The 27,765-nt window shown below is 47.0% G+C and overlaps 1 protein-coding gene across 3 annotated transcripts in view; it reads left to right on the forward strand.

Annotated features, from left to right (window-relative positions):
- NARS2 (asparaginyl-tRNA synthetase 2, mitochondrial) overlaps positions 1-27,765 on the forward strand; it is an 803,364-nt gene that overhangs the window by 715,707 nt on the left and 59,892 nt on the right. The window contains exon 14 of one of the 3 annotated variants that reach the window (XM_069639928.1): positions 24,960-24,995. The exons of the other annotated variants lie outside the window; for them this stretch is intronic. Within the exon in view, the coding sequence (XP_069496029.1) occupies positions 24,960-24,990 (31 nt within the window). The 3' untranslated portion in view covers positions 24,991-24,995. The remainder of the gene's footprint in view (positions 1-24,959; positions 24,996-27,765) is intronic. 3 annotated transcript variants of the gene reach the window in all.

A 27,765-nucleotide genomic window follows, 5' to 3' on the forward strand; every position in this document is an offset into this window, starting at 1 on the left:
CTGACTCAATCCTTTGGGGTAGGCCAAAACACAAGAAGATGTGGTTGATCATCAGGGCAACTGCTGTTCTTGCCTTGCAATTTGGGGCCGGGAGACAATCCACCCATTTGGTAAACAAGCATGTTACTGTTAACATATACTTGTTCCCACTAGAGGAGCGAGGCCTGATTAAATCTACTTCTAAATCTGACCAAGGCAGTGTCATCCCCCTCTTCTGGAGGGGAGCCCGGTATGTGAGTGAACCTGGCTGAAATTGTGCACACACAAGACACCCCTTCAAATATTGATCGAGGTCCTGCCCCATGTGGGGCCAGTATGCAACCTCCTGCAAGATTTCTAGAGTAGTATGAAACCCCTGATGACCGGCTTTGGCCGGGTCATGGGCGTGACTTAGCCTCAGGCTTCGGAATGAGGTAGGTACTACCCACTGGTCACAACCAGAGATGGATCTCCTTACCAACAAACCGTCTTGGATTTGTAACATTTTGGGACACTTCATCAACAACCTGAGGTCCTCTTTCCCAATGTAATCGGTTTCCGTCAGAGGAAAGTTCTCAGGGTCCTCAATGTGTTGATAGAATTTCCCAATAATCGGATCCCCTCTTTGTTCTGTGATTAAATCAGCATCTGGGGCCTCCTCAGTTGAGAGTGCATTGTGAGCATTTATCTGGGACCTAGTAACAGCAGTGACCTGGATTTCCCCCAACAGGGACTCAATCTCAAGGAGATCCCCTTGGATGGCTCTGGTTTTGGCCAGCTGATCAGCTAGGTTATTCCCAGTTTTGTCTGGCCCCTCTATTCTGGAATGGCACTTAATCTTCTTCCAATAGATGGTCATCCCATTGGAGGTGACCAGATCATCAATATTTTGTATTAGCTTTCCACGTTTAAACAGTTTGTTATTAGCACACAGCATGTCTCTGGTTTTCCAATTAACCAGGTGCTACATGAACATGTTCCGGACATAACCTGAATCAGTGATTATGACCAGTTGGTGGAGTTGGTGTTGGACAGCAGTGAGGATGGCCTGGTGAACTGCCATCAACTTTGCCACCTGGCTACTGCGGGGACCAATTTTGTACCCAGCGTAGGGCTCCAGGGCATCATTCACCCAGGCATTGCCAACGCGGGCCACTAGTTCCTTTTCCCCGTTGTTGTCAACATGGTAGGAGCACCCGTCCACATACACTGTGGACATTCCCTCGCACTTGTCTTCTTCATAGATTTTGTGCTGGGAATTCAGGTACGCCCCCATGTTGTCCTGGGTTTTGAGACTTTCGTCCTCGAGACAGTTTTCTCTGGCACAATCATGCAAGTCAGCCAGACATTGCGCGAGGGAACTCTTCTTGTTTTGACCATGTCTGACCTCCACAGGAAAGCCTTGCATTGACAGAATCCAGGAAGTAATTCTGGAATTACTCACATTTCCGGGCCAGATTCTGTCGCCTTGGAGGTATTGCAAAGGCTGGTGTGGAGTCTCCACTTTGATGTGCTCCCCCGCGATGAACGGGCAGTAATTTTTCAATGCCCACACCGTTGCCAGGAGTGCCTTCTCACAATCGTTGAATTTTTCCTCCACAGAGGATAAAGTCTTGTTTGCATAGAAGATTACTTTATTGACCTTGTCATGCTTTTGATATAATACTGCTGTCAGACATGTAGTCAAGGACCCTGTCTCCAAGAAGAACTCCTTGTTTTTGACAGGGTAAGCTAGATAAGGCGATTATGAGAGACTTCTTTTCAGTTGCTTTACTGCCTCAGCTTGTTCTGGACCCCACTCCCACTTGATCCCCCCTTCAACAGATGGATCAGGGGTCTTGTGACCGCTGCGTAATCCTCAATGAACTTCCAACTGTAATTAGTCAGTCCAAGGAGGCTTCTTAGCTCACGCAGAGTTGTGGGGTCTTTTAGTTTTAGGAGTGCTTCCACTTTCTTCTCCTGGGGACAAGACCCTCAGGAGTTATTTCATGTCCCCAGATGTTGACACGAGTCCTGCACCAATGTGCCTTCTGGAAGGACAGTTTTGCCCGGGCAACCCTCAACTGGGTCAGAACATAACGGATTTACGCTATGTGTTCCTCCACAGTTGAGCTTTTTATCAGGGCATCATCCACATAGGCCAGGTTACCCCTTTCACCCAAGTTGGCATGGCCTTATGTAAGAAGATGTTGAATTTGTTGCCGGAGTTTATGTATCCAATGAGAGTCCGGGTCCACGTGTACTCCTACCCCCCGAAAGTAAAGGCCAGCTTGTCTTGGTCCCCTCTACTGACAGGCACAGTCCAGTATTTGTCAGGTCAATAGCAGTGTATACCTTGGACCCCTGGATCTGGCCCAGCCCTTGCTCAGTGTTGTGAATGGGCCATCGGGACATGTGGACCTGTTTATTTAGCTCCCTAAGGTCTGTGCAAAGTCTCCATTGGCTATTTTGTTTTAAAATCCTCAGCACCGGATTATTAAAGGTGCTGTGGACTATACGAATTATCCTAATGGACTCAAAGTTTTTGATGATTTCCGTCAGGGACTCCATAAATGCGAGAGGTAAGCAATATTGCTTCACAAATACAGGAGTCATTCCAGAGTCCGTGGGAATGGTAGTAGTATGAATCTCGATGCGACCACAGTCATACGAGTCCACAGCAAAGAGATCTTGAAAATCTAAGAACACCTGTTTCAACTTTTGCTTTTGCTCCTCAGTCTCACAGGCATCAGCGACATTGACCCACTCTTCAACCATTTGCCTGAAGCCTGGAAAGACTTCGGGTTTCGCTATCTCTGCTGCTTCTCCAGCTGTGTGGAGAGGTCTCTGGTTAGAGTATTGACCTGGACAGAGGGTTTCAGGTAGGAGAGGCAGTCATTGTGGACCTGGAAGATCACCTCATCCTGCCTGATGTCACAGGTAACTTCTTTTTCCCATAAGGGCAGGAAGAGTACACCCGGAAATTCCCCTCTTGCCAGGTGAAGATCCTGTCTGGTGGTATGTCATCTTCCTTGTCATTATCATAACAGTCATTGGGGATTGGTCCTATCAGTTCATTTCCTAGATCCATGGAAAAATGTTGGTCATCAACTGCCATTCCAATATCTGGGCGTGAGTATCTCACGCCCAGAGTGATACTCCTAGGGTCGCTGTTATCCATCAATATTGGAAGGGTGTTGTGTTCTGCATTAACTAATGGTGTTGGGTTTAACCCCAACCCCTGCTGTTGGAGACGGGCATTGAGATCTACATATTTGTCAGGATTTAGCAATTTCTGTCCTCTTAATTTTTGATTCAAGTGGGAATTGTCGGGTCTGTCCTGTGATGGTGACCTCCTCTCCAATTTGAACTTCAACCTCATACGACAGCAATTGGACTGACCGAAATGCTTTTTCGGAATCATCAAAGCCCATGGGATTGCCCACTAGTCGGGACCAGGCCTTGTAATTTATAAGGTCCAAATTAATTTGCAAATCGATTGAGAATGTCTCGCATGACCCAACAATTATGTTCTATGCTTTTTTCACCGATACACATTTTGAGCATACAACTGCTAAGCAGGAGATGTTTGGAATTGGGAGTTTCCAGGCCCATTTCCCACCTAAACGATCAATTTAAATGTGGGAATGGTTGGATCTTTTGGGAGATTTCTGAACATAGCTTCGCTGATGAAGCTCTTTCTGTTGTTCAGGCACACTCTGGCGAGAACAGACTCCTTCCCCTCATTTAACTGAATAGGGAGGAACAGCTGTTCCCTGATTTTCTGCATGACAGCTAAACTTTGAGCTGGTTTTTCATCACCTTTGACTCTAGAGTTTGGATTTTCAGATTGTGAATTGGTATAAAATTTCAAAGTATTTCCTTTCAGTGTGGAATGGCACTTGAAACTGGAAGGAAGGTTGATTTTCAGGAATGGAGAGGAGTTCCCATCACCAATTTGTCGTCCTACAGCAATGACTGTAATGTCAGGTATTTGATTATTTTGGAAATGAAAGTCAATATGATCAGACTTTTGTTCAACCATGTGGCATGAGCCATTTAAACTAACATGGTTAACACACTGTTTTAATGTTATTAGCCGGTTAGTCTGAGTCCAGAGGACCTTATTCACACCGTCTATTAGGGAAGACAACCTGCGAAGAATATTCCCTAATAGACAGGGGGTTCTCGCTGGAGTCACTACTATAACCGTGTGTTTCACCTTATGTCGTCCACTTTTTATTTCCAAATCCGCAGTCTCCTTGACAGGAATTTAATTCCCGTCAAAGTTCTGGAGTTGTCCAGGAAGAGGGGTGAGAGGGATCTGGTGTCTCTTCCCCCCTTCCTGAATTTAGCTGCTCAAAGGCCCTTTTTGACAGAAGAGTGGCTTGGGACCCAGTATCCACCAGTGCTGAAAATGCACATTGCCCTTGCACTCGAACGGGGCATAGAATCTCCCCTCCTTCTCCTCAGGCGGGCAAAGGTAATGGGCAAAATGGGTGATCAATTTCGTTATTTTGGACTCTGACACGGTGGGGTTTTGGACATTTTTCGGTGCTGGAGTCTGGGAATCTGTAACAAAAATGTGGCATCCTGAAATAGGTGGGATTTTGGAATACCCTGTTTCCCTTAGCTCTGCGCTGCCCCCTCATATCTGGTGGCAGTCACTAGAACCAATTTGTGGGCAGGATCCCTCCATTACTATTTTTTCCTCAGGATGACAATTCTGGGGTTCAGGGATGGGTGACTCTGAATCAGTCCCCACACCCACCCAGTCTTCATTCAGATCTCTTGGGACCCATTTTTCTTTGGAAGGAATTCCCCCGTCCCTGAAGGAGAACATTTTTTTCCCAGAATCCTCTAAGGATCCTTCCCCTTCAAACTGGAGGACACTAACTTCCTCCACAAAATGGGTATTTTGATGTCTCTATTTCTTCTACCCACCCTCTGTTCCCTGGGTTGCAGATTTTCGGGGGCAGGAGATTTTATTTCTGGTTCTGGGGTGTTCAGGGGCTTTTCACGGGTGAGGAAGGAAGCTTCCTCTAGGGCTTTATACCCCCTTTCCTCCCGTGCCGCCTCCTCTGGAACTGGTGAGTTGTCGGGGTTCTCTCCCTGTCTTTGTTTTGGGGTGCCCGACCCTTGGTTTGTGGTGATCTGAGCCGCCATGTTCATCTGAGGGTTCTGCTGAGCCCTCAACATGCGACTCAGATCCTGCGTGAGGTTCTAGACCTGGCGCTCCAGTTGGGACACCCGTTCCGGCTGGTACAGGGGTCTTTGTTCATACCAAGGTGGTTCTCGGGAAGGGTAACTATCCCTTCTCCCAGAGTACACTGGGTATTGGGGATTTTGGTAACCCTCCACCCTTGGCCTCCCCACTCCCGGATTGGGTGGTCTGGACTCCTAAAACCAGGGAAAGAAAGGTTGTCCTGCAGGTTGGGGTTTGGTAGGTACTGGGGAAGGAAAATTAACCATGGATTTGGGGGATGACTGCCTCCTGAGGGAAGTTAGGAGGGAAGTTGATTGGGGCAGTACTCACCTGGTTGGAATCCCCTCCTTGGGCTGGGGGTGTCCATACATACCCCAAGATAGGTTGGTTGCCCTTGTATCTGGGACTTATGTAATCAGGAGAGTTAAGGGTCCAATTGGTGGGGTTACCTCCCTAACTGCCACCTGTTGCTGATTGATCAGATGACCTTCTTTGCCTCTGATTTGGCTGATTTTGGGACAGTTGGTTTTTAGGCCCCCCCCCATTTCTTGGTCTAAAATGGGGACAACCTTCACCTCCGCCACCTTAGCAGCAGCATGGGTGTTGGTTGGTTTGACGTTTTGTATCTGGTTTTTATTTTCTGCAGGTTTTTGGACCTCATAGATCCGAGTAGCCTGCTCTATTACCCAGTCCAGGGATCTTTTATCATGAAAATCCCTCACCAACTGGGTCATTATGTATTTTGGGAGCGCATGAAAATAGGTAGTGTAAACTCTCTACTATCCGTGCTCACTCTTCTGGTAGTTTGTGCAAAGGCGCGTTTTAGTTCATGCACCAATTCTCTTGGGGCCTGATCTTCTCCGCATTGCAAATTGTAGGCCGCTTTGCGAGCCTCCTGGGGGTTTCTGTGGGTGGAAAAGTGCTTCAAGATGGCCGCCTTGTAGGTGGACCATCTTGAATATTTTTGGTCTTCCAGTCCGGCAAAGAAGCTGGAGTACTCCGGGGAGAACATCCATTTAGCATAATCTATTCAGTTATGGCTATCTTTAATGTGAAAAGTGTCTATCATTTGTTCATATAGTTCCAGATGCTCCCAGACAGAATATTTTGCGTTTTTCTGGTACAGTGTTATGAAATTCCTAATACCCTTGATCTGCCTAATGGAGTCTTTCACCAGAACTCTCTTTAGTTTATTTGCCTTTTGTTGCCACGTCACCTTAGTCCACTCACACTCAGACTCAGAGCTGCTACTGTTTGAGGTCCCCTCATGATCTTCTAGGCACTCCCTGATTCTATGAGCTTGTGAGGGGCACGCAGAATGGTGGGGCCTAGTTTCTTCTCCCCTGTTGTACCTACGGCTCTCTGGGTCACTCACCTTGGACTTCCTCTTTCGCACAGTAGAGTGGTCTTCTGACACCTCTCTGCTTCCAGGATTGTTGTCCCCCCCACTGCCCTGTTTGGATGGAGGTTTTCAGAATGCTTTTTTGGGGCCTCATCTCATGCTGTTTTTCTGCAAAGCGAACCAAATGGTCCCTTTGGAGATAATGCTTCTACAGGTCTAATTCCACGACTTTCTCCTCATAGGAGGCTTCCTGGTCAGAGACATCATATTATTTTTGTATCTATACAGGGACGCCCCTCCATCAATCTCTCATGGGTGGTGGCTGACCTGTTCAATCATGCTAGGCCTATTTAAGTCTGGCTGCCCCATGACACCCAGTTCTTGTGAACCGGCGGGCATGAAGTCAGCAGTGCCTTGTGCGTTTACTTTGTTAAATGGGTTTAAGGCCCTTAGTACAGAGGGCATCACACTGTGATCAGGGGTTGCCCTGTTCCTGTCTACTTGTTCGGGGTCGCTCCAGTTTGGATTAAATCTAGCACAATCTTTCTCTACCAGCGCTCGTTTCTCCTTCTCAGCCCCTACCTCTTGATAGTAGGCAAAGGTCTGAGCCTTTTGCTCTGCTATCAAGGCTTGACTGGCCTCTATGACCCGCTCTTCGGCTGCCACCTGCTTGTGGAGTCCATTGTTCTCCTCACAGAGGACCTCATTGTCTTTTTGTGCTGCATATATGGTTTGGGAACACTGAGACAATTTCTGTTGCAGGAGATTCACCTCCTGAGTTTGCACATTTTTAGTTTGGGTGTTCTCTTCCAGAGCACCTTTTACTCGTCTGGTGTGTTCCAATAACTTTTCGTATTCTACTTTTAGTTCATTTAGTTTCTGGAGGTCTAACTCTCTTTCCTGTAGATCTGTTTTTAGGTTGCTCACTTCCTGACATAGGGCATCTTTCTCCTGATTCAGGGCGCCCCTCTGTTCAGCCAGGTCATCCCTTTGATGCTTGATAGCATTTAATTTCTGGTGTTCTTGATCAAAGTCTGTCCGGAGGTGAAGCGCTCTACTCATTAATTCATTACTCTCCTCTTCCCATTTGTCAACCTGTTTTTGTAAAGTGATTCTCTGCTCTGAACAGGCCCTGTTATAATTTATTTGTTGATTCAGCTTCTGTTGACTCTCTTGCAGAGAGTCAACCTTTTCCTGACACTCTACCTTTAATCCATCTAATTGGGCCTCTTGGTCAGATGTATTCTGTTGTTGTAGAGCCAAGTCCTCTTTTAGCTCTTTAATATAATTTTCCAATCCAACCTCAGAATCTTGGCTCTTTTGCAATTTTTCTTCCACTAATTTTAATTCAGTCTGGATTTGGTTTAAGAGCCCGGACTGGTTTTGCGCAAGGGTTCTGTTTTCTTCATGTTTTGCCTGTATCACTCCCATATGGAGATACCTGTAGGCTGTGATTCTGACCATTTTTCTGTTCCTCTTTAATTTTCGGAGTCATGTACAACTCGCTCAAAGATTGATTTAATAGGCCACGTCCTGCCACGTATCCATGTCCATGGTGGTTACCTGTTGCATCATTTCTTCTAGCCAGACCGCCTCATCTTGCTGTGCCCATTCTCCTCTGACAAATAACTTGTGCAGAGGGTGCTGCCTAGCCATGTTGATTTCTACTCTGGTCATTTTGGAAAGTGTTCTTTATCAATGTGTTTATATAAGGGTAACTGTGTTATGTTGCTTTTTGTCTAGTTTGGGGTTCATTTTGCTTTAGTTTTATACACAGGCCTGGTACTTATGGTCTATGTTCTGGGGAGGTGCTTTCTACAACGTAACACAGCTTTCTACCCCACAAAGTATCACTACCTTGAAGGTTAGCCTGCTGTGTTAAGCTGCCACGGGTGAAAACACAATCTCAATACCGGACGAGCCCCCAATCCGTTAAGGATTCTAATCGGGCCTCACACACCAGACTAGGACTCTTGCCACTAGCCTAGGATGTAGCGCACAATTAAAACACTTTTACTCAGTTTCCTAGAATTTGGATTGAGCTGGCACCCAACCCGTTTCACACCCCCTTTTACAAATACCCCGGCTCACAATGGACCATGGACCAGGCCGGTGGTTGGTAATACAATATTAATTATTTTAAATTCAAAGAAAATCACACAAATCTAATATTGGGCAGCAATCACCAATGGGGGTGATAATTACAAGGTAAATTGATGAAATACACTTAGTTTGATCTTCTACTATAACATATCCAAAGCACCAATGAATGGGAGCAATTTTACTGTTCGGGTAGATAGCACCCTAGTTAGGATTCTCCCCTGCAGTGCTCCCTCAAACCCCTATGAATCAAATTTTTAGTGGATAGAAAGGAGCAGCAAGGAGTCAGGTATACTAGGCAGTAAACAGAATAAAAATCTGACCTTCCCCCACGAAATGCGAGGCAGAAAAAGGATTTAAAAACCTTTGCAAATGCATAAAATAGCACTCGGAATTACTAAATATTTAATTTAAATGTGCGGTTGAATGAATGAGGTAAATATGAGTTATAACAGTATCAGTGATGTAAGAACACTAGCAACTACAAGGCAAGGTACCAACAACAGGCATACAGTTAAAAAATCTACTTTGAAGTGACAGCACAATGCAGCCAAATCACACGCATAGAAATTGCATTTGCTAATGTACACAGGTTTAAATGTCAAAACGGTTTGTTAAACGGGTGAAATAGACAGAATCGGAATGCGGTTTTTATGCTGAATGACAGATGCGCATCACAGGGATAATATGCAGGTGAAAAAGTTACTCTAAATTAATGACAGGATGAGATTCTCAATGGGAAAGGAAATTTGGTTTTAAAAATAGACAAATGACATATTTCATACAGAGCATGGCAGTCCAACTCCCCGGTTTGTACGGTGTCATTTAGCCCTCCTAATAATCCTTCGCGATTTTCCGTGGGAAATATTTCACCTAAAATTCTACAATTTTTTATATGTGTACCTTTTATCACAGAGCATGTTTGCATTCGTTTTTAACATTCCACCTTGTATACTTTTCCCATAATTTACATTTTCCTGCCATTTGCTTTCCCTACATACTAGCGACAACTACTATGTCTTGTTTTACTGACACAAAAATTACATTTAAACTGTTAAACTTTCGCATTCTTGCGTGGTCCGGTTGCAGAAATAAAAGTCTTAAAGTTTATTTAATAAAATAGTCTTTTGAGCCAGGTGGGCTGGCTTTTGTCTTCCAAATATGGTCATTCCTTTCCAGGCCACAGCCAAATGTCAGTTCAGCCGAGTGTTGCCATGGAGTTTGTCTTTGAAGCTCTCCAGTTGGAGTAGAGGGGAGATGCTGCTAAAAAGTCACACCTATGTGTCCCAGGAATCTATTGTGCCAGGCTGGAGCACTGCCACAGAGTCTGATGGGGTGCAAGGTCTTCCCCTTGGCCCATTCATAGTTTCCAGATGCTGGTCCCATTGTGGGGAGGCAGGTCCTGTTCCCAGGAAGCAAATGTCCTTTTCAGCCCGGACCTGGAAAAACTTGTCCTGTTAGTTTCACAGTAAATGCATTTATTTATTTATTTATTTTCTGGTCGAGAAGCAAGTCCGTTGGAATAAAACATCCTCTATGTGTTTTCAAACAGAACCCCCACAATATTCTATGCAAACACAGGGCCTTAATTCAACAGTTCACTTTTAAACAGATATTTATCTTGTTTGTAAACGTACCATTTGACACGTGCTCAATTTTCCTTGGCTGTCACTTGATAATGCGGCCTTCTCACATTCATTTCCTGAATCTTTCCAGTCATGTTTCTAATGCACAGGCACCTTTCCAAATAAAGATCCCTTGAAACTGGCATGAGCTAGGAGACGGAGATGGCTTTTTATAAAGAATTTAGCTATGATATTTTATTGCAAAGTAAAGCATTTGTTTTCCGTACGGCTTGGAATGAAGTTCCTTGTGATTTCACCGATCTTTCCTGACACAGCCTGCCATTCAGTGAGAAATGCCCCCTTTTGCTGGAGCACAACCTGAATATTAGTGGACATAGCTGGGTCTCATTGGATCAGAACTGTGTACTGTTGAACAGATGAAAACGAGCATCAAAGCGCAGTCATTTTAAAAGGCAACATAATTTCTTTTTCAGTGAAGTTTTGGACTGGAAGCCAAGCAGCGCTGCCTTTGAATTCTTTTCTTTTTGGTGAAAATGAACTTTTCTCTGGTGCCACTGAAGAAAATACTGGCAGCAATTCTCGGGGTATTTGGTGTTTCATCTCACCACATGTGTGGCTGGTCAGACAGCGCAGCCATTATCTTGGTGAATGGAAAACGCTCTTTTTAAGGCAAGGCGATAATGCTCAACAGCGCCAGTGCAGCCATTCTGCCGGTGACTGCTGAGATGTGGTTCGGTGGTGTAGGGGAGATCTGCTGGGCGGTAGATGTATCCCACAGAAGATTGTTATCATTTGATGCCCTCAGAGTTGGTTCCCTTAAGTTTCACTATTCTGTATCCATATCACTGTATCATAAGCAGCATGCAAGCCAAAGTCTGCATGACTTTTTCCAAATCCCACCGACATTTGACCCTCTATAAATCAACTGAGAACAACAAGGCACACACACACAAATCGCTTAACTTGACATGGAGGGTTCAGGGATAATCTCTTATTTATTTATTAATACATTTGTAGGGTGCGCAGAACCCATTGGCATCGAGGCGCTGTTATTAATTGTCTCTATGCCACCTGCCTGCATTTTTTGGAAAAACAAAATGAACCTTTCCCACACTTCCTAATTTTGCCAAAGGCCACTTGATGGAGTCTGCTTCGCAGTGCCAGAATTACTATTTTGGAACTTCCCTCCAGTATCATAAGTAGACACTGCTAGTATTTTAAGTGTGCATATCTGTCTTGATTGCCTGAGTACACTCTCTAGCCCCTCATACACCAACACTACTCAATCTCTAACCTATAATTGGTCCAAAACTGCCTTGAAATCCAAATGCGTACATTATTGCATCTCATCGCTCTAGAAGATGGTCAATGTGAAGTGGAATAATACTCATCCACACTAATACAAGGCATTTCCCCCATGCCAGACTCCCTCCCTGAATCTGCATCCTGCTTCCCCGCTTTCCCTTCCTTTTGCTTCACTCTTTCTCTGCTTACCAGAAGACTGAGGTCGCGCTTCCCCAGGTGTGGGCACAATACACTGCAAACAAGGATTGGTGCTTCGAAACTACTACATTAGTGATTCGGGGCAGTACAAAAGCTTAGTAACATAACATAATATGGCACTGAGGGAGGGGCCGGATAGACTGGGACATATTGCCCCTGCTTAGACTTTATGTGCGCTGGTGCTATCTCATTCGCATTTCTTCTCTCTTTGTTAGGGGCATGATGAAGAGGTACTGTGACCAGCGTTTGGTGGCAGCAAGGTTGTAGGCCCGATAACCCGGCCATTTGTCCATTATTATGCCAACATACATTATTCTTGTTCATTTCTCTTGGCCCCTTAGTTTCCCCAACCAGTAAGGTGCAGAATGAGACATGTTTCCTTTATGGCATAAAAGACAGCAGATTTTATTTTCGCACATATAATAAAACACAGCCAACATCTGTGAAAATAGCTCCAAATGTGCGGCAACTGCTCCGTGTCCAAAAACTTGCTTCCCCCTTTTCCCAACACAGTCCATACTAGGCACAACTCCCCCAACCCTTCGTGCCTGAGACCCGCCTGCCCCTGCAGGTCTTCCTGGGCTGGGAGAGCGCTGTTTGTTCGGGGGAAGTTGAGGCTCTCATTGTTACCACCAGACACCCCTGCCGGTTAGGCTCCCAAGAGGCTCTAGTCCGAGAAGAGCAAAGATTCTTCCGGCTTTCCCATGGCTAATTCGGAGTCTGTGTCTTGTCACTGGTTGCCAAAACACTGCCACGCCGATGGTGGGTTACCGCCCACCGCGGCTCCCCCCTTTCCGACTTCTTAATTCCAGTGGCATATCTTTGCAGGAGCTACATGCAGCGACTGTTCCTTGCCCAGCCACCTACTTCACCCTTTTGTCCAACAAATTCCACAGTAGGTAGGCCCAACTCCCCCAGCCCTTCGTATCTGAGCCCCGCCTGCCCTTGCAGGTGTACCTGGGCTGGGAGAGCGTTGTTATTAGGGGGAAGCTGAGCCCTTATAAACTCCCACTCAAGGAGCTACTGGAGGAGCGAATCAAAGTGCACAGCTCCCACGTTAGGAGCACGGAAAGCCCCAGGAGGCTGAGGGGGCGATCAGGTATGCGCTCCACAGGAACGTCACTGGACTAGGCAGTTTGTTTTAATTTTTTTTCTAGTTCTCCTTGAAAGGCGCAATGGGATGGGCACAGATGCAGGACTCGTTCTTCTTTTTAGCAATATGGGGAAGTACAACACAGATGCAGGAGTGGGCCTCTTCTGCTAGGCCCGCCCAGGAAGGCAGTCATGGCTCTATTTAGTAGGGGACACACCACGCACTGGAACTGCAGGGCAGTCGGAACACCACGAGAGGGACTCATCTGCTCTGGCATGCACCTCCCTAATGCTAGCTTCAGTATCTGAGTGCCCGCAAAGGACCTGACTTCAAAGGGGAACCAAGGCAGTGCAGCCGGTGTGCGAAAGCCTTACTTGGAGTCCCAGGCACTTTTCTGTTTTATAATCCCCACTAGGCAATCACCCGCACAGCCAGGCAGTATTTTCTTCACTCTCACTTAGCGTGGAGAGCAACAGGTAACTCCGAACTGTGGGCCTCTGTGCCACAGGCCGGCCTCTGTCTCTTCGCACTTGTTCAGATAGGCAGTGGTCCGGGACAAACTGTGTTGTAGTTTCTTTCGCTTATTCTCATGGCCACTCGGAGAACAAAAGCACAGAGAGGCCTAGGGCGAGCAGAAAATCAGCAACTTCACCTGTGTTTCTTTTCCTTGCTGGGTGGTGGCAGAGTAGCCCAGTGCACGGGTCTCTGGGGGTTGGGTTGGCTGCCTGCAACTGAGCCAGGGCATCACTCTACCCAGCTTAGTTTTGTGGTATGAACCACCACATAGCTCTCAACCATTTGGGTCGCAAAGGCGGGTGAAAACACCCGATTTTATTTTTGGCGGGCGAGAGGCCCATTGAAACGAATGGGCTTGCAAGAGGCTTGGCGGGTGAATCAGCTGTTTACAAGGCGGTTGACACCCGCCAAAAGCATGTGAGTTGAGAGCTATGCCACCACCTTTAGCATATCTTTCCATCGTATGTTATGTAGCCTGAACCACCACCTAGTGCCCATCTGACTCTCATTCTGGTGGTTCTCAGGTTGTAGAGCCCACCATCAATGATGACGTTGACTGAAAATCTGGGTGCAGCTGAGCCCTGGACACAGCCTGATGTATATACACAAAGCCCAGGGGGTTCCCGTTTGTATGCTAAACAATCAGCTTCTCTCTGCGCCACCTCCCCTAACATGGCTGCGGCTGTCCCGTTATCTGCTATTATTGCGGCCACTTTGCTCTGTCCATGGCTTGTATACATCCATCTCTCATGCATAAATCAAAGTGCTGCTGGCTTCGACAAATGTCTCGTGTCCATTGCAGGGGAGTTTTATTTGTCTGTACTGTGGTCTGCGATAGTATCCAATATTTGCCTATGCATTAGGCCAGAACTCTGCAGCCTCCTGCTGCCTAGATGTTTTGAACTACAGCTTCCAATATCCCTCACTATTTACCATGCTGGCTAAGGCAGATGGATATTGTAGTCCAAAATGTGTGGAGAATAAAATGAGTGCACTGCATTAAGCTGTTCTTGTTTACCTATATGTTGGTGCTTGTTTATGATCTATTTGTATTCTTCACCAACACTTTCGTTGATGTCCCTGTATCAGGCTGGCCATCCCAATTTAACTAAGATACATCCCTAACAAAGCATGAGACCTAGAATGCAATACTCAACAAGAGGGTATCTCTGTCCAAGTTCATCTACTGAAAAACTCAGGATGTTCGACCACAAGGATTAGGCAAAAAAAGCTTGTGTTAGGTCAGTTTCACGCCAATATGTAGCCCCTAGGTAGCCTGTGGAATTACATGCCTGTTTGGACATGCTTTCAGTATTTTATTTGTTATTTGTTACATTGTTTTTATTTCAATATAATCCACCCAATTAAGGCATTTTATACACAGCTAAAACCAATATGTAGATCAAGAAATTATACACAAATGTACACAATATTACGTAAACCCACTGTTAGCACATGAAGTTTAAAATAAGAAAAAACATAAAATTTCTCAGCAGAAAATTAAAAGTTTCAAACTTACCTAGATTAAAAAACAAGATATTGATAATACAATATATACTGCATATGTTTGATACTGAGCCACGTCACAGTCAGGTCATACATTGTCACACAATAATTTCCCTGAAAGTAAGTAACCCAAAGAAACTCGAAATCAGGAGAAATAGCTAAGTGATCAATCACCCTCAATGTACGCCTACGCAAGATGTCAAGGCTTTCACAGTGCAGCATCAGATGTGTCTTAGATTCCAGGACCACTCCCCCGCATAGGCAACAGCTTTTAGCATTATTATCAAGGCTCATGCTGGAGCCCAAAGCTTGCAAACTGTTAACCATGCAGAATTTAAAATTAAGATATTCATGGACTATCATATTATTCGGGAATGCAGTTAGATATTGTAAGGGTGCAGAAGTAGGACTCAGACACAGTGAGCTCATGTTGGTTGATATTGTCATGCCTGTGCCGCTGGCACACGCATTGGCAACCATCATGGACTACTTGGTACTCATTTATCCTCCTAATACTCCTTGAACAACTCCTTTTCACGCCTTGGTCTTTTATTTCCATTTGCTCAACTTTGGTTCTTTCTTATTTTATTCAATTAACTACATTTACCATAATGCACCTGGCTACAGTCCTCAATTCCTGGCTATTCTCATTCATCGTTATTGGGACCACAATCCCCAGAAGCCCTAGCGGCCAGTGCTGCTTCCACCTGCTCAGGACCAGAGAGGGAGGAGGCAGATTGTCATCAGGTGTGCTGCCCCAGGTGCTGTCAGTTAGCCTGCCTCAGAACAGGGCAGGGCTGTATATAAGCAGCTGCCTGCAGGAGCACAGTGTCTTGCATCTTGAGATCTCCCCGCTCCTGTTCGCCTTGACCCGCTACTTTGTATGCTGTTCCTGTTGCTGCATTATCCTGTTTTGATCCAGTGCCCTTTCCGGGCTCCTTGCCTTGCAGCCGATCACGCTCCGCTGCCTTCTACCTACAGCCCTTGTCCTCTGGACTTCCTGCCTCGCAGCCTACTACAGTCCTCTGCAGCCCTCTACAGCCAGCGGCCCTGCTTCTCTGGGCTCACTCCTTGCTGCCCTGCTCTTCTGGGCTCCTTGCCTTGCAGCCTGCCTCACTCCGGCTGCCTACAGTCCTTGTCCTCTGGGCTCCCTGCCCTACAGCCTACAACCCTCTGCTGTCTTCAAGCCCTTGTCCTCTGGGCTTCCTGCCCTGCAGCCTGCCTCACTCCGGCTGCCTACAGTCCTTGTCCTCTGGGCTCCCTGCCCTACAGCCTGCAACCCTCTGCTGTCTCCAAGCGCTTGTCCTCTGGGCTCCCTACCTTGCAGCCTGCACCCCTTCGCTGCCTACAGCCCTTGTCCTCTGGGCTCCTTCCTTGCAGCCTGCTCCCTCCGCTGCCTACAGCCCGTGTCCTCTGGACTCCCTGCCTTGCGGCTTGCTACACTCCTCTGCAGTACAGCCTGTTTTACACTTAGCTGCCTACAGCCCTGCTCCTCTGGGCTCCCTACCTCGCGGCCCTATTCTTTTGGGCTCTCTGTCTGTCGCCTCCTACTAATCTCTCTCTGTCCTGTTCTTCTGGACTCCCTGCCTTGCAGCCTACTACAGTCCTCCGCAGTCCACTACAGTTTGCCTGCACCTAGTCCCACTCTTGACTGCAGACCTGCTTCCTACTTTGCAGCCCTTCTGTTTTCCTGACTGCTGCTCCCTTGTTCTCTTCCTTGAGTCCTCTGTACTCCACCTTAGGTTATCTACTTCAGTCTAACTGCCTTTCCTTCATTTCCTTCTGCTAGATTGCTCATTGACTTCCTTTTCGCTGGATATATCTGTTCTTGTCTTCTCATGTGTCTTATGTAATCCCTTTGTACAGAGCTTGCCTGTTGGTTTCCGGCAGGCAACCTCTGCCCCTTGCCTTGTCGCGTTTTCAGTGTTACAGACACCCACTGCTGTTGTTCCCAGCCATGAGCATACAGCGTGGGCCTCTGTTATAGCAATCTGTGCAGAAGGCTGGAGTTCCCTAAGGTTCGTGGAACACTCTTTCCCATTTCAGCATACACCCCAAGAGGGAATCCAGTTTGTTTGTACCTTTGTATCTTTTGCCCCTTTTGGCTCACAGCTACAGTTTCCTACTCTTCTTTCTTGTTTAACTCCCTGCTGTGTGTGCTTATCTGCTACCTTACTTCGGCACAGCCACCCAAAGTCTACCTGGGTACCCTGTGCCACTCTTGACAGAGTGCCATTCCTGACAGAATGCAAGACCAAAAAGATTCTTGTTCCATAGGCAGGAAAGGCACACACAGACCAAAGATGCCTTCTTTTCGGTTCAAGAAACCTCTACAAAATCTAAAGTTTTTCCAAGGACAGCAAACAAAAACCCTAGTTTAAAGGACAGACTCGCACTAGTAAACAAAGGTTTACAAGCACAGTACTACACTCACTGGCTCTCTGACCCTTCTATGTATAGCTACTATGACATTTGCAACTATGATCCACAGTCTCTATCTGTAGAAGAACTACAGCAAGACAACAAATTCTTGCAGATTTTGTTAGCCCAACCAGTGGATAACACTCATGCGCTTTCTGCCATTACTTTTGACACTGCTTCAACCAGAGATGTTGCACTCATTGTGGCAAACTCTCAACCAGAGTACGTTATTGCCAAAGTGACATCCTCAAGATCAGTTTGGCAAGCTACACAACCTCCCCAGACTACAGATACCACTCATTTAATAGGACAAGACATTCAGTATCCTGAAGTTAGAGCAGCTGGTCCTGGGTATAAAGGACCAATACTGACCCTCGGTTGTCTTAATGCTTCCCCAGTAACTACTAACCATGATAACTCTAAGGTCAGTCTGCCTATTGCAACACCCGAATTTTCTGCTACACCAGATTCTGAAGCTGTGGAACAGGCTAATGGAACATACCTGTTACAAGAACAACTCTTAAGCCTTAAAAGACAAACCGAAGACCTCTATGATGAATTTGTCTATCTATATTATAAGAATCTAGCTAAGGGACACAATCTACCAGACCATCTGACACTATGTCCAACACCCGACATTCTGTCTTTAGAGTTTAACAGATTAAGGCCTGTACTGGTAACACAGAAGAGGATACAGACTTATACAGAGCAGTTGGAAGACCTGAACTTGGCATATACATACCAGTTAAAGCTTGACACCGCTCATTCACTTACTAGCCACAGTAACACAGGCTGTCGTTCAGTTAGTGAAGAATGGACTCCTCCAGTGGGCCAGATCGCTCACACGGCCATTACACCAAAGATCAAGTGTAATCATCTGACTGGACATTCCGCTGAGTCAAAGGATTGTTCCATTCTTGCCCTTGATGTCAGTCCTTTACTCCCACTTACAGCCTCTACTGAAGTGATCAGATCTGAGATGTACTCTGCTTTTATGAACATTGGCACTCCTAACCATGAGTCAGATCCTGAAACATACCCAGTACCTGTCTGGAATCCAACTTTGCCTACTGTCAATACCCCAGATCCATGTATCAACTTGGGCACACAAGACTTTGCAGGCCAGCCTTCGGAAGGCTTACACTTTCCTGGTCCTACATCCACCATGCTACTTGTTACAAGATATGCAAGCCCAATCTCTGCTGCTCCCCCTGCTAGTACTCCTGAATCTGCTACTGATGCCTCATCTCAGATCACTCCCACTGCAGTCGAAGCACCCCCTTCCTCTCTGCCTGCAAGGACAGTACCTGTTGCAAAACCAGTTAAAAGTTCTCCTATTAAGACAACAGCTCCGGTAGATCCGATTGGTGCCTCTGCAGCACCTAAACTACCAGTCCCGACGCCATCAGTCTCAGTTGCGTCCCTGTCGGCTGGTGCTCCTGTGACACCTATACTTCCAGATGTTACAGCATCTGAACTTCCTACTGCCATTCCTGATCTTCCTGCAACTCATGGTGTTCCTGCAACTTTTGTTACTCCTAAAGTCTCTGTCGCAAATCTTCATGTTGCCATTGCTGCTTCTGACAATTTGGACGACCGTCCTAGAGCAACCAATTCAGCTGAATCTCTGGTTCCACCTTTCAGCACTGTACCATTGCCAGTCCTAAGGAAGACCACTTCTTTCAAAGCAATATATGCCATGGAGCCTGCAGCACATCTCCACAGTTCCTCAGTTCATGAACGCACTGTTGGGTTTTGGGTCCCTAAGAAGTTGTCTTCTCTGAATTCCACCTCAAAGGTTCGAAACATTGGTAATATCTCCTCCCTTCAAGACTCTCACCTTGCAGCATTAAACAGTTTTTGGTGCTTCGTGATGTGCCTTTTCGGTATAAGACTCTCTCGCGGTGTGACAGGCCTTGGACGTGCTCTTCTTGTTGGTCAGTCTTCAGGGGGCCTGGAGAGGGGCATACTGGCATGCCTGCGCTGCTGGCACACGCATTGGCAACCATCATGGACTACTTGGTACTCATTTATCCTCCTAATACTCCTTGAACAACTCCTTTTCACGCCTTGGTCTTTTATTTCCATTTGCTCAACTTTGGTTCTTTCTTATTTTATTCAATTAACTACATTTACCATAATGCACCTGGCTACAGTCCTCAATTCCTGGCTATTCTCATTCATCGTTATTGGGACCACAATCCCCAGAAGCCCTAGCGGCCAGTGCTGCTTCCACCTGCTCAGGACCAGAGAGGGAGGAGGCAGATTGTCATCAGGTGTGCTGCCCCAGGTGCTGTCAATTAGCCTGCCTCAGAACAGGGCAAGGCTGTATATAAGCAGCTGCCTGCAGGAGCACAGTGTCTTGCATCTTGAGATCTCCCCGCTCCTGTTCGCCTTGAGCCGCTACTTTGTATGCTGTTCCTGTTGCTGCATTATTCTGTTTTGATCCAGTGCCCTTTCCGGGCTCCCTGCCTTGCAGCCGATCACGCTCCGCTGCCTTCTACCTACAGCCCTTGTCCTCTGGGCTTCCTGCCTCGCAGCCTACTACAGTCCTCTGCAGCCCTCTACAGCCAGCGGCCCTGCTTCTCTGGGCTCACTCCTTGCTGCCCTGCTCTTCTGGGCTCCTTGCCTTGCAGCCTGCCTCACTCCGGCTGCCTACAGTCCTTGTCCTTTGGGCTCCTTCCTTGCAGCCTGCTCCCTCCGCTGCCTACAGCCCGTGTCCTCTGGACTCCCTGCCTTGCGGCTTGCTACAATCCTCTGCAGTACAGCCTGTTTTACACTTAGCTGCCTACAGCCCTGCTCCTCTGGGCTCCCTACCTCGCGGCCCTATTCTTTTGGGCTCTCTGTCTGTCACCTCCTACTAATCTCTCTCTGTCCTGTTCTTCTGGACTCCCTGCCTTGCAGCCTACTACAGTCCTCTGCACTCCACTACAGTTTGCCTGCACCTAGTCCCACTCTTGACTGCAAACCTGCTTCCTACTTTGCAGCCCTTCTGTTTTCCTGACTGCTGCTCCCTTGTTCTCTTCCTTGAGTCCTCTGTACTCCACCTTAGGTTATCTACTTCAGTCTAACTGCCTTTCCTTCATTTACTTCTGCTAGATTGCTCATTGACTTCCTTTTCGCTGGATATATCTGTTCTTGTCTTCTCATGTGTTTTATGTAATCCCTTTGTACAGAGCTTGCATGTTGGTTTCCAGCAGGCAACCTCTGCCCCTTCCCTTGTCGCGTTTTCAGTGTTACAGACACCCACTGCTGTTGTTTCCAGCCATGAGCATACAGTGTGGGCCTCTGTTATAGCAATCTGTGCAGAAGGCTGGAGTTTCCTAAGGTTCGTGGAACACTCTTTCCCATTTCAGCATACACCCCAAGAGGGAATCCAGTTTGTTTGTACCTTTGTATCTTTTGCCCCTTTTGGCTCACAGCTACAGTTTCCTACTCTTCTTTCTTGTTTAACTCCCTGCTGTGTGTGCTTATCTGCTACCTTACTTCGGCACAGCCACCCATAGTCTACCTGGGTACCCTGTGCCACTCTTGACAGAGTGCCATTCCTGACAGATATAAACCTTTATTAAAGTTTAAAAAGGGAAATAATGTCCTACTTTTCCCTGTATCTGCGAGGGATTTCCATGCCTCAACGAAAACTAAGATAACTGTCAGGAAGTCTTTGTCTAAATTAAATAATCCACTGTCACAAATCCAAAGCCTATTTCCGTCCCTTACACTGTTGACTAAACTACAAAGAACAAAAGGTCTTCTTGACTCCGAAGAATAAGTTGTACATCCAATCAAAGAAGTGGAAAAGTTGTTCTGTAAGAATGTCTCCCTTCTTCGGGTCCTGTTCCCCTTTTTTAAGAGAGCTCCAAACAACAAAAGTTCCAACCCCAAAGTTCTTAAATGTAAAACAAAGTTCCATAAAGTTCTTCGATATTTCTTTGTAACACAAGCTTCATAGCAACCAGGGGCAATGAGTCCCTTGCCCCGGTTCCTTCTCTTTATAATTCTCTGTTTCTTGTGACACAACAATCAGGGGCAATAACTCCCTTGCCCTGCTTCCTTCTCTTGACCAAGCGAATGCCTCTCTTCTCTTGGCTGAATACAATATCTAACACTAGGGGGATGGTCACTTCCCCTGGTTTCTTCTTAGTTTTACACAAGACCACGTTTCCCAGTCTTCACAGCCCACCTGGTCTTTCAACAATACCAGGTACTGTGACTAGGAAGATGATTTATGAGGCACCTTATAGTTTAATGTGCTCCCTCGGATTCCCCTTCTCTATTTTCTGTTTGCTTGTGCAACATACACCTGATTCACTAACCTGCCAGGTTTACTGTTCCATCAACTACAGTTCTTAATAGTATATTCTTCTTTCTCTTGGTTTAAGGCAAACCCTGTTTCCATCTGTACTTGGTACTGCCTTCAAAAGGGAATCGTTCCCTTCATATTATATGTGGGTCCCAGATCCTCTTCTCGCTGGGGTATTGGATATCATACATCCCAGCTAGCACCCTGATGTCCCATCCCTTCACTGTGGGCTCACCAGTCTCAAATGCTGCTTCTTGGTTCCCCGGATCTCGTTTGGGTCTCTCTCCGACTCTCACGACTTTGCATTGTTCAAGCAGCTCACTCAAGTAGTTGGACGGTGCTCCTCTGGCGTTGCAGCCCCTCGAACCAGTGGGGAATATTTGCTCTGCTTTCCTGTCATTAAACAGTAAGTTCAGAGCTCTCCTTGGAATGCTGGGAGGAAGTCCATCACTCTGTTTTCCCCCTTTTCTTTTAAATAGGTCTCGGCCAATCAGATTATGAAAAAGACTAGACCACGCACTCCGGTTCTCACAAGTGTTCTTCATTATTCAGCAGCTCTTCTTCGTCTCAGTACTGACTTCATTAAACCATGGGAAAACAGTACTCTTCTTCATCTCAGTGTTTGAGGAAATCATCCTCTCTATCTGACAGACATACATAGAGGATTGAGGAGCAGATATAAGGGGTGTCAGGGGGGTTAAGGTCTGGTGGGTATGGAAAATACTGCATTCTCTCCTGACTGTCGTCCCTAATCCCATAGGGGCGTCCCTCCCCATGTGATTCACCCCATGTGCACCACCGCCAGGGGGATTCTTGGACTGGAGCCACAGATCCCTGGCCACATGAGAAGGGGCTCCCTCTAGGGGAGAAGGGACGACATCCCACGATTAGTGGAACTGATGAAGTGGTTGAAACAGATTAGGTGGATGGAACAGATGAAGTGGATGGAACAGATGAAGTGGATGGAACGGATGAAGTGGAAGGAACGGAAGTAGTGGATGGAACAAATGGAGTGGATGAAACTGATGGAGTGGATGGAACAAATGAAGTGGATGAAACGGATGGAGTGGATGGAACGGATGGAGTGGATGGAACGGATGGAGTGGATGGAACGGGAGAAGCGGATGGAACGGGAGAAGCGGATGGAACGGGAGAAGCGGATGGAACGGGAGAAGCGGATGGAATGGGAGAAGCGGATGGAATGGGAGAAGCGGATGGAATGGGAGAAGCGGATGGAACGGGAGAAGCGGATGGAACGGGAGAAGCGGATGGAACGGGAGAAGCGGATGGAACGGGAGAAGCGGATGGAACGGGAGAAGCGGATGGAACGGAAGAATTGAATGGAACGGAAGAAGTGGTTAGAACGGAAGAATTGGATGGAACGGAAGAAGAATTAGATGGAACGGAAGAATTGGATGGAACAGAAGAATTGGATGGAACGGAATAAAAGGGGGAATAGAAGAAGTATCCTGAACAGATGAAATGTAAGGAACGGATTAAATGTTCAGAACGGATGAGGTGAACGAAATGAAAAGTAGATCGAACGCACGGAAAGCATGGAGTGGATTGATAAAGTGGATAAAGGAATGAAATGGATGGAAAGGGTGAATGAATTGAGCTGGGGGAGTAGATGGAACAGATAGAGTGGATCGAACGGATAGAGCGGTTGGAACGGATTGAGTGAATGGAACGGATAGAGTGAATGAAACAGATGGAACAGAGAGCTGGTTGCACAGAGTCTACTGGTCAGAACAAACGGATGGAGTGGATGGAGCAGACGGAGCGGGTGGAGCAGTTGAAACAGATTGAACGGAGTGGACATTCTGGCTGAAGTGGATAGAACTGAGTGCTAGCTGGAGTGGATGCACTGGCCGGAATAGATGGAACCAACGGAGTGAATAGAGCAGATGAAACAGATGGAACAGAGTGGACATACTGGTTGGAATGAATGGAACGGATGGTATTGATGGAACAAAAGGAATAGATGGTATGAATGAAAGTTGGAACAGATGAAGCAGATGGGAGCGGAAGAAATGGATGAAGTGGATTGAACGGATGAAGTGGATGGAACGGATGAAGTGGATGGAACGGAAGAGACGAACAAGCCGATTGAACAGATGGAAAGGATGAGTAGATCTAACGAATGGAACAGATGAAAAGGATGGAATAGATGGAACTGGTTGAGTGGACCAAACGGATGCAGTGACTGAAACGGATGCAGTGGATGGAACAGCTGGAATTGATTAAACAAATGGAGTGGATGGAACAGATGGAGTGGATGGAACAGATGGAGTGGATGGAACAGATGGAAGGGATGGAACAGATGGAGTGGATGGAACAGATGGGGTGGATGGAACAGATGGGGTGGATGGAACACATTGAGTGGATGAACACATTGAGTGGATGGAACAGATAGAGCAGGTGAACAGATAGAGCAGACGGAACTTATGGAGTGTACGGCACAGATGAAGTGGATGGAACAGATGGAGTGGATTGAACAAATGGAGTGGGTAGAACACACAGAGCGAATCGAATGAATAGGAAGGATGGAACTGATAGAACACTTTAAACGGTTGATGAAACAAAGGATAAAATGGTCTACGGAATGAATGTAGTAGATCACGTGGATGAAGGGTCGAGTGGATGGAATGGATAGAAAGTCTAGTAGATTAAATAGATGTAACAGACGTAATGGATGAACAGATAAATTCTCTGACCGAAATGAACGGTCAGAGTTAATAAAACGGATAGAATAGATGGTATAGATGAGTGCCCGATCTCAACCGCTCTACTGATAACCACCATATCACACTACCACGCTTACTCTCGCCTATACACCACCACTCAACTAGAACACAGCGATACTATGACACATTCAGTATAGCTGTTCTCATACTAACACCCGCCACACACTCCTCATCATCCTAAATAAACACAGCTAGCTGAGCACACACCGCTAGCTTAAGCATCTCCGCAGGCCTAACGCAGCCAGAAATCAGTCTGGGTGTCCACCCTCCAAAATGAACACATAAAACTGACCTCCCCGCCACCACACCTACCGCTAAGAAGCAGCCATCATGCAACTGCCACACCGGCTGCACACATCCGGTGCACCCACGCACCTTATGACTCTCTCTCTCTCTCTCTGATTCAAACTACGGTTCCCGAGGGCGTTAAACCTACCAGTGCTTTGAGATCATACCAATGATACATAAGGCGCTATATAAATGCCAAGTAACATAACTTAATATAACAATATGCAGAAGGAGTAAGTCGCCAGGAGCTGTGCAATAGATATTCACCACTATGTGATTTTGTAGCAAGATCGACCTCATGCTGTTCACTCTCTAAAGCCAAAATGTGCCTCTTCTGTAACTGTAAGAAACTTTGAGCATAATTTTTATTTATTTTTGCATTTATTTCAGCGCACAAAGCCCTGAGACATCTAGGTGCTAATTACAGTAAGTTCCTGTTACAGTTAATAGGTACAAGAACATGCAATAGCATGACAGCATAGTGGTGGTTGGATGTTTTATACTCTTGGTATGTCTCACCTCATGTTAAAGGGGGTTACATCAGACATGCTTACATCAAAAGGGCAAAGAAGATGCAAGTATACAGAATGTCAAAGCCTCACCTCATGTTGCCGGGGGCTACATCAGACATGCATATATCAGCAGGGCAAAGTAGGTGTGAATATACAGAATGGCATAGTCTCACCTCATATTGTCAGGGGCTACATCAGACATGCATACATCAGAGGGCAAACGTATACAGAATGGCAAAGTCTCATCTCATATTGTCAGGGGCTACATCAGACATGCATACGTCAGCAGGGCAAAGTAGGTGTGAATATACAGAATGGCAAAGTCTCACCTCATATTGTCAGGGTCTACATCAGACATGCATGCATCAGAAGATCCAAGTAAGTATAGATATACAGAATGGCAAAGCCTCACCTCATGTTACAGGGGTCTACATTAGACATTCATGCATTATAAGGGCAAAGTAAGTGTGAGTTACCCAACCATTGTATTTTATACTCAAAATGATAAGACTACCTGTGAATAGTAGTCTGTGTTGGATCCCTGCAGCTCCCAAGTCTAAATTAAAAGTATTTCAATTAGCAGAATAATTAAGGATGGGCACCTTGCTTAGTATTTACTCACTCCTTTATAACTGTATGAAATGTTTATGGTCATCATTAAAATATGTAAAACACCTAATTTCAATTCCACTGCTACTGTCTTAATAACATACTCTCACAGACTCGCTTAATGATGAGGCTTGCACGGGAGATGATGCTTAGCAGTGAAGGTTCATGACTATTTTCCAGTTTCCAGTAAAGACTCACGCAACGTGCTTGCCATTGTCCCAGAAGAATAACAATATCTAGCTTGCAGGGTATACATTCTACTGCAAGACTGTTGTCGTAGCGTGCTGGAAGCTTGAGGCATTTCCCCTCCATTTTATTTTAGGTGATCTGTGTTTTAGCCCCCAGACCTTTGCACCATACAAAAGAACAGGAGGGATTTTAGCTCTGTAGGCCTGAAAAATAGTGCCCAAGGAGTAACCACTGTGCTTCTTTGTAAAAGTGTGTATGGCACCCAGATGTTGCAATTCGAGGGGATTGGATCCTCCGACGTATTCCATATCCATGACAGTAATCACCACAGCTGTGCTGCTTTGGAAAATCTTTCAGCGTCCTGCGTCAATGATGTCGATACGCCACTCTCGAGGACCTCCTCCGATGGCCGATGTCACTGGATGTTATAAGTAGGACGCACGACGCCCGTAGCCTCAGTTCCGTTTTTTCCGCATACGTGTTCGCTTCGGAGATCTCAGCGCACCTCGACTCTTTGGAGTTTCTGTTCTTTTGGTTCTTCGAACCTGTTCATTTGTATGAAGTTTTCAAGATGTCTTCCTCTTCTTCCACCCCGTGTCCGGGCTTCAAGAAATGCGGGGACTGCGGGTCTAAGATGTCGCTGACGGACTCGCGCGACGCCTGCCTCTGGTGCCTCGGGAAGGCCCACGACACGGATGATTGTGTCGACTGCCAGTCACTTACGTCCAAAGCCTTGCGGGAGCGCAAGAAGAAACTGTCGGTCGGTAAGGTGTCCGAGGACTCCGCCCGTCGGCGGGTCGCTTATCCCACCAAGCATGCGACTCCGGAGGAATGGGCTTCCTTCGGTAAGAAAATGCTGGCGATTCTTGAATTGCAGGGCACCAGTCCGTCCGCGCCTCCGAGTGGGGTCGGGCGTGACCGTACTAGAGACACTGCTCGTACGCCTTCGGGCTCGGGTGGTCGGCACGATTCGCGGGAAAAGTCCCACTCGGACAAGGGGGATCGTTCTAGTCATGCCCGTTCCAGGTCCTGGTCCTCGACGCGCTCGAGTCCGTGTGCACCTGTGATGTCTTCAAAGAAGACATCGACGCCTGTGGTGCCGAGGTCGTCGAGGGACTCTCTCGAGGCTCTGCCTTCGAGGAAGTCGTCGACGCCATCGGCGCCCAGGCTGTCGAAGGACACGCTCGGAGCTCCGCCCTCGGGGCCTGTGTCGACGCTGTCGATGCTGTCGGCGCTGCGTACAGCGTCGACGCCGATTTCACTCGACACCTTTCGAGGCTGTTTCGACGGGGGGTACCCCAGGGTACGGTGAAACCCCCTAGAAAGGCTCTGGCCAAGGCCAAGCATGGCTTTGTTCCCCAATCTGTGCCCGCTTTCCACCATCTTGATTACATTTCGGAGGTGGATGAGGGCTCTGATGATGGCATGGTTCCTGATACGGTGCCAGGTGAGATTCTCTCGGGACATAGTCAAATTGAGGACATGCGTCAGTCACTGCACGACGCCAGTGGTCTGGACACCTCTCCGGAGGTGGAGTTTTGTAGGCCTGAGCCTGGCACCATGCCGAATCCTCGAACCGGCGTCTCATGTCAAAAGTCACTGAGTACATGGGGTGGTCTGATCCCCCAGGGGATTTTCTTCAGGATGACCTCATGGATATCCTCGACCAAGGTCCACCAACTGACCCCGTACTGCCGTTCCATATGGCTCTACAGAGGAGGGTGGCGGCAGCGGCTTGGACTGCTCCGGAGAGTCTCCCGGCAGTGGGCAAGTCTTTGCCGCGAAAATACCGCCCAGCAGCGACCCCTGCTACTTGACCAAGCACCCCACTCCAGAGAGTTTGGTGGTGCAGGCGGCTACGGCCCAGCAAAGCAGGCGTCGTATCC

This window comes from Ambystoma mexicanum, chromosome 7q (assembly GCF_040938575.1).
Source record: "Ambystoma mexicanum isolate Mex_15411 chromosome 7q, UKY_AmexF1_1, whole genome shotgun sequence".
Classification (NCBI taxonomy): domain Eukaryota; kingdom Metazoa; phylum Chordata; class Amphibia; order Caudata; family Ambystomatidae; genus Ambystoma; species Ambystoma mexicanum.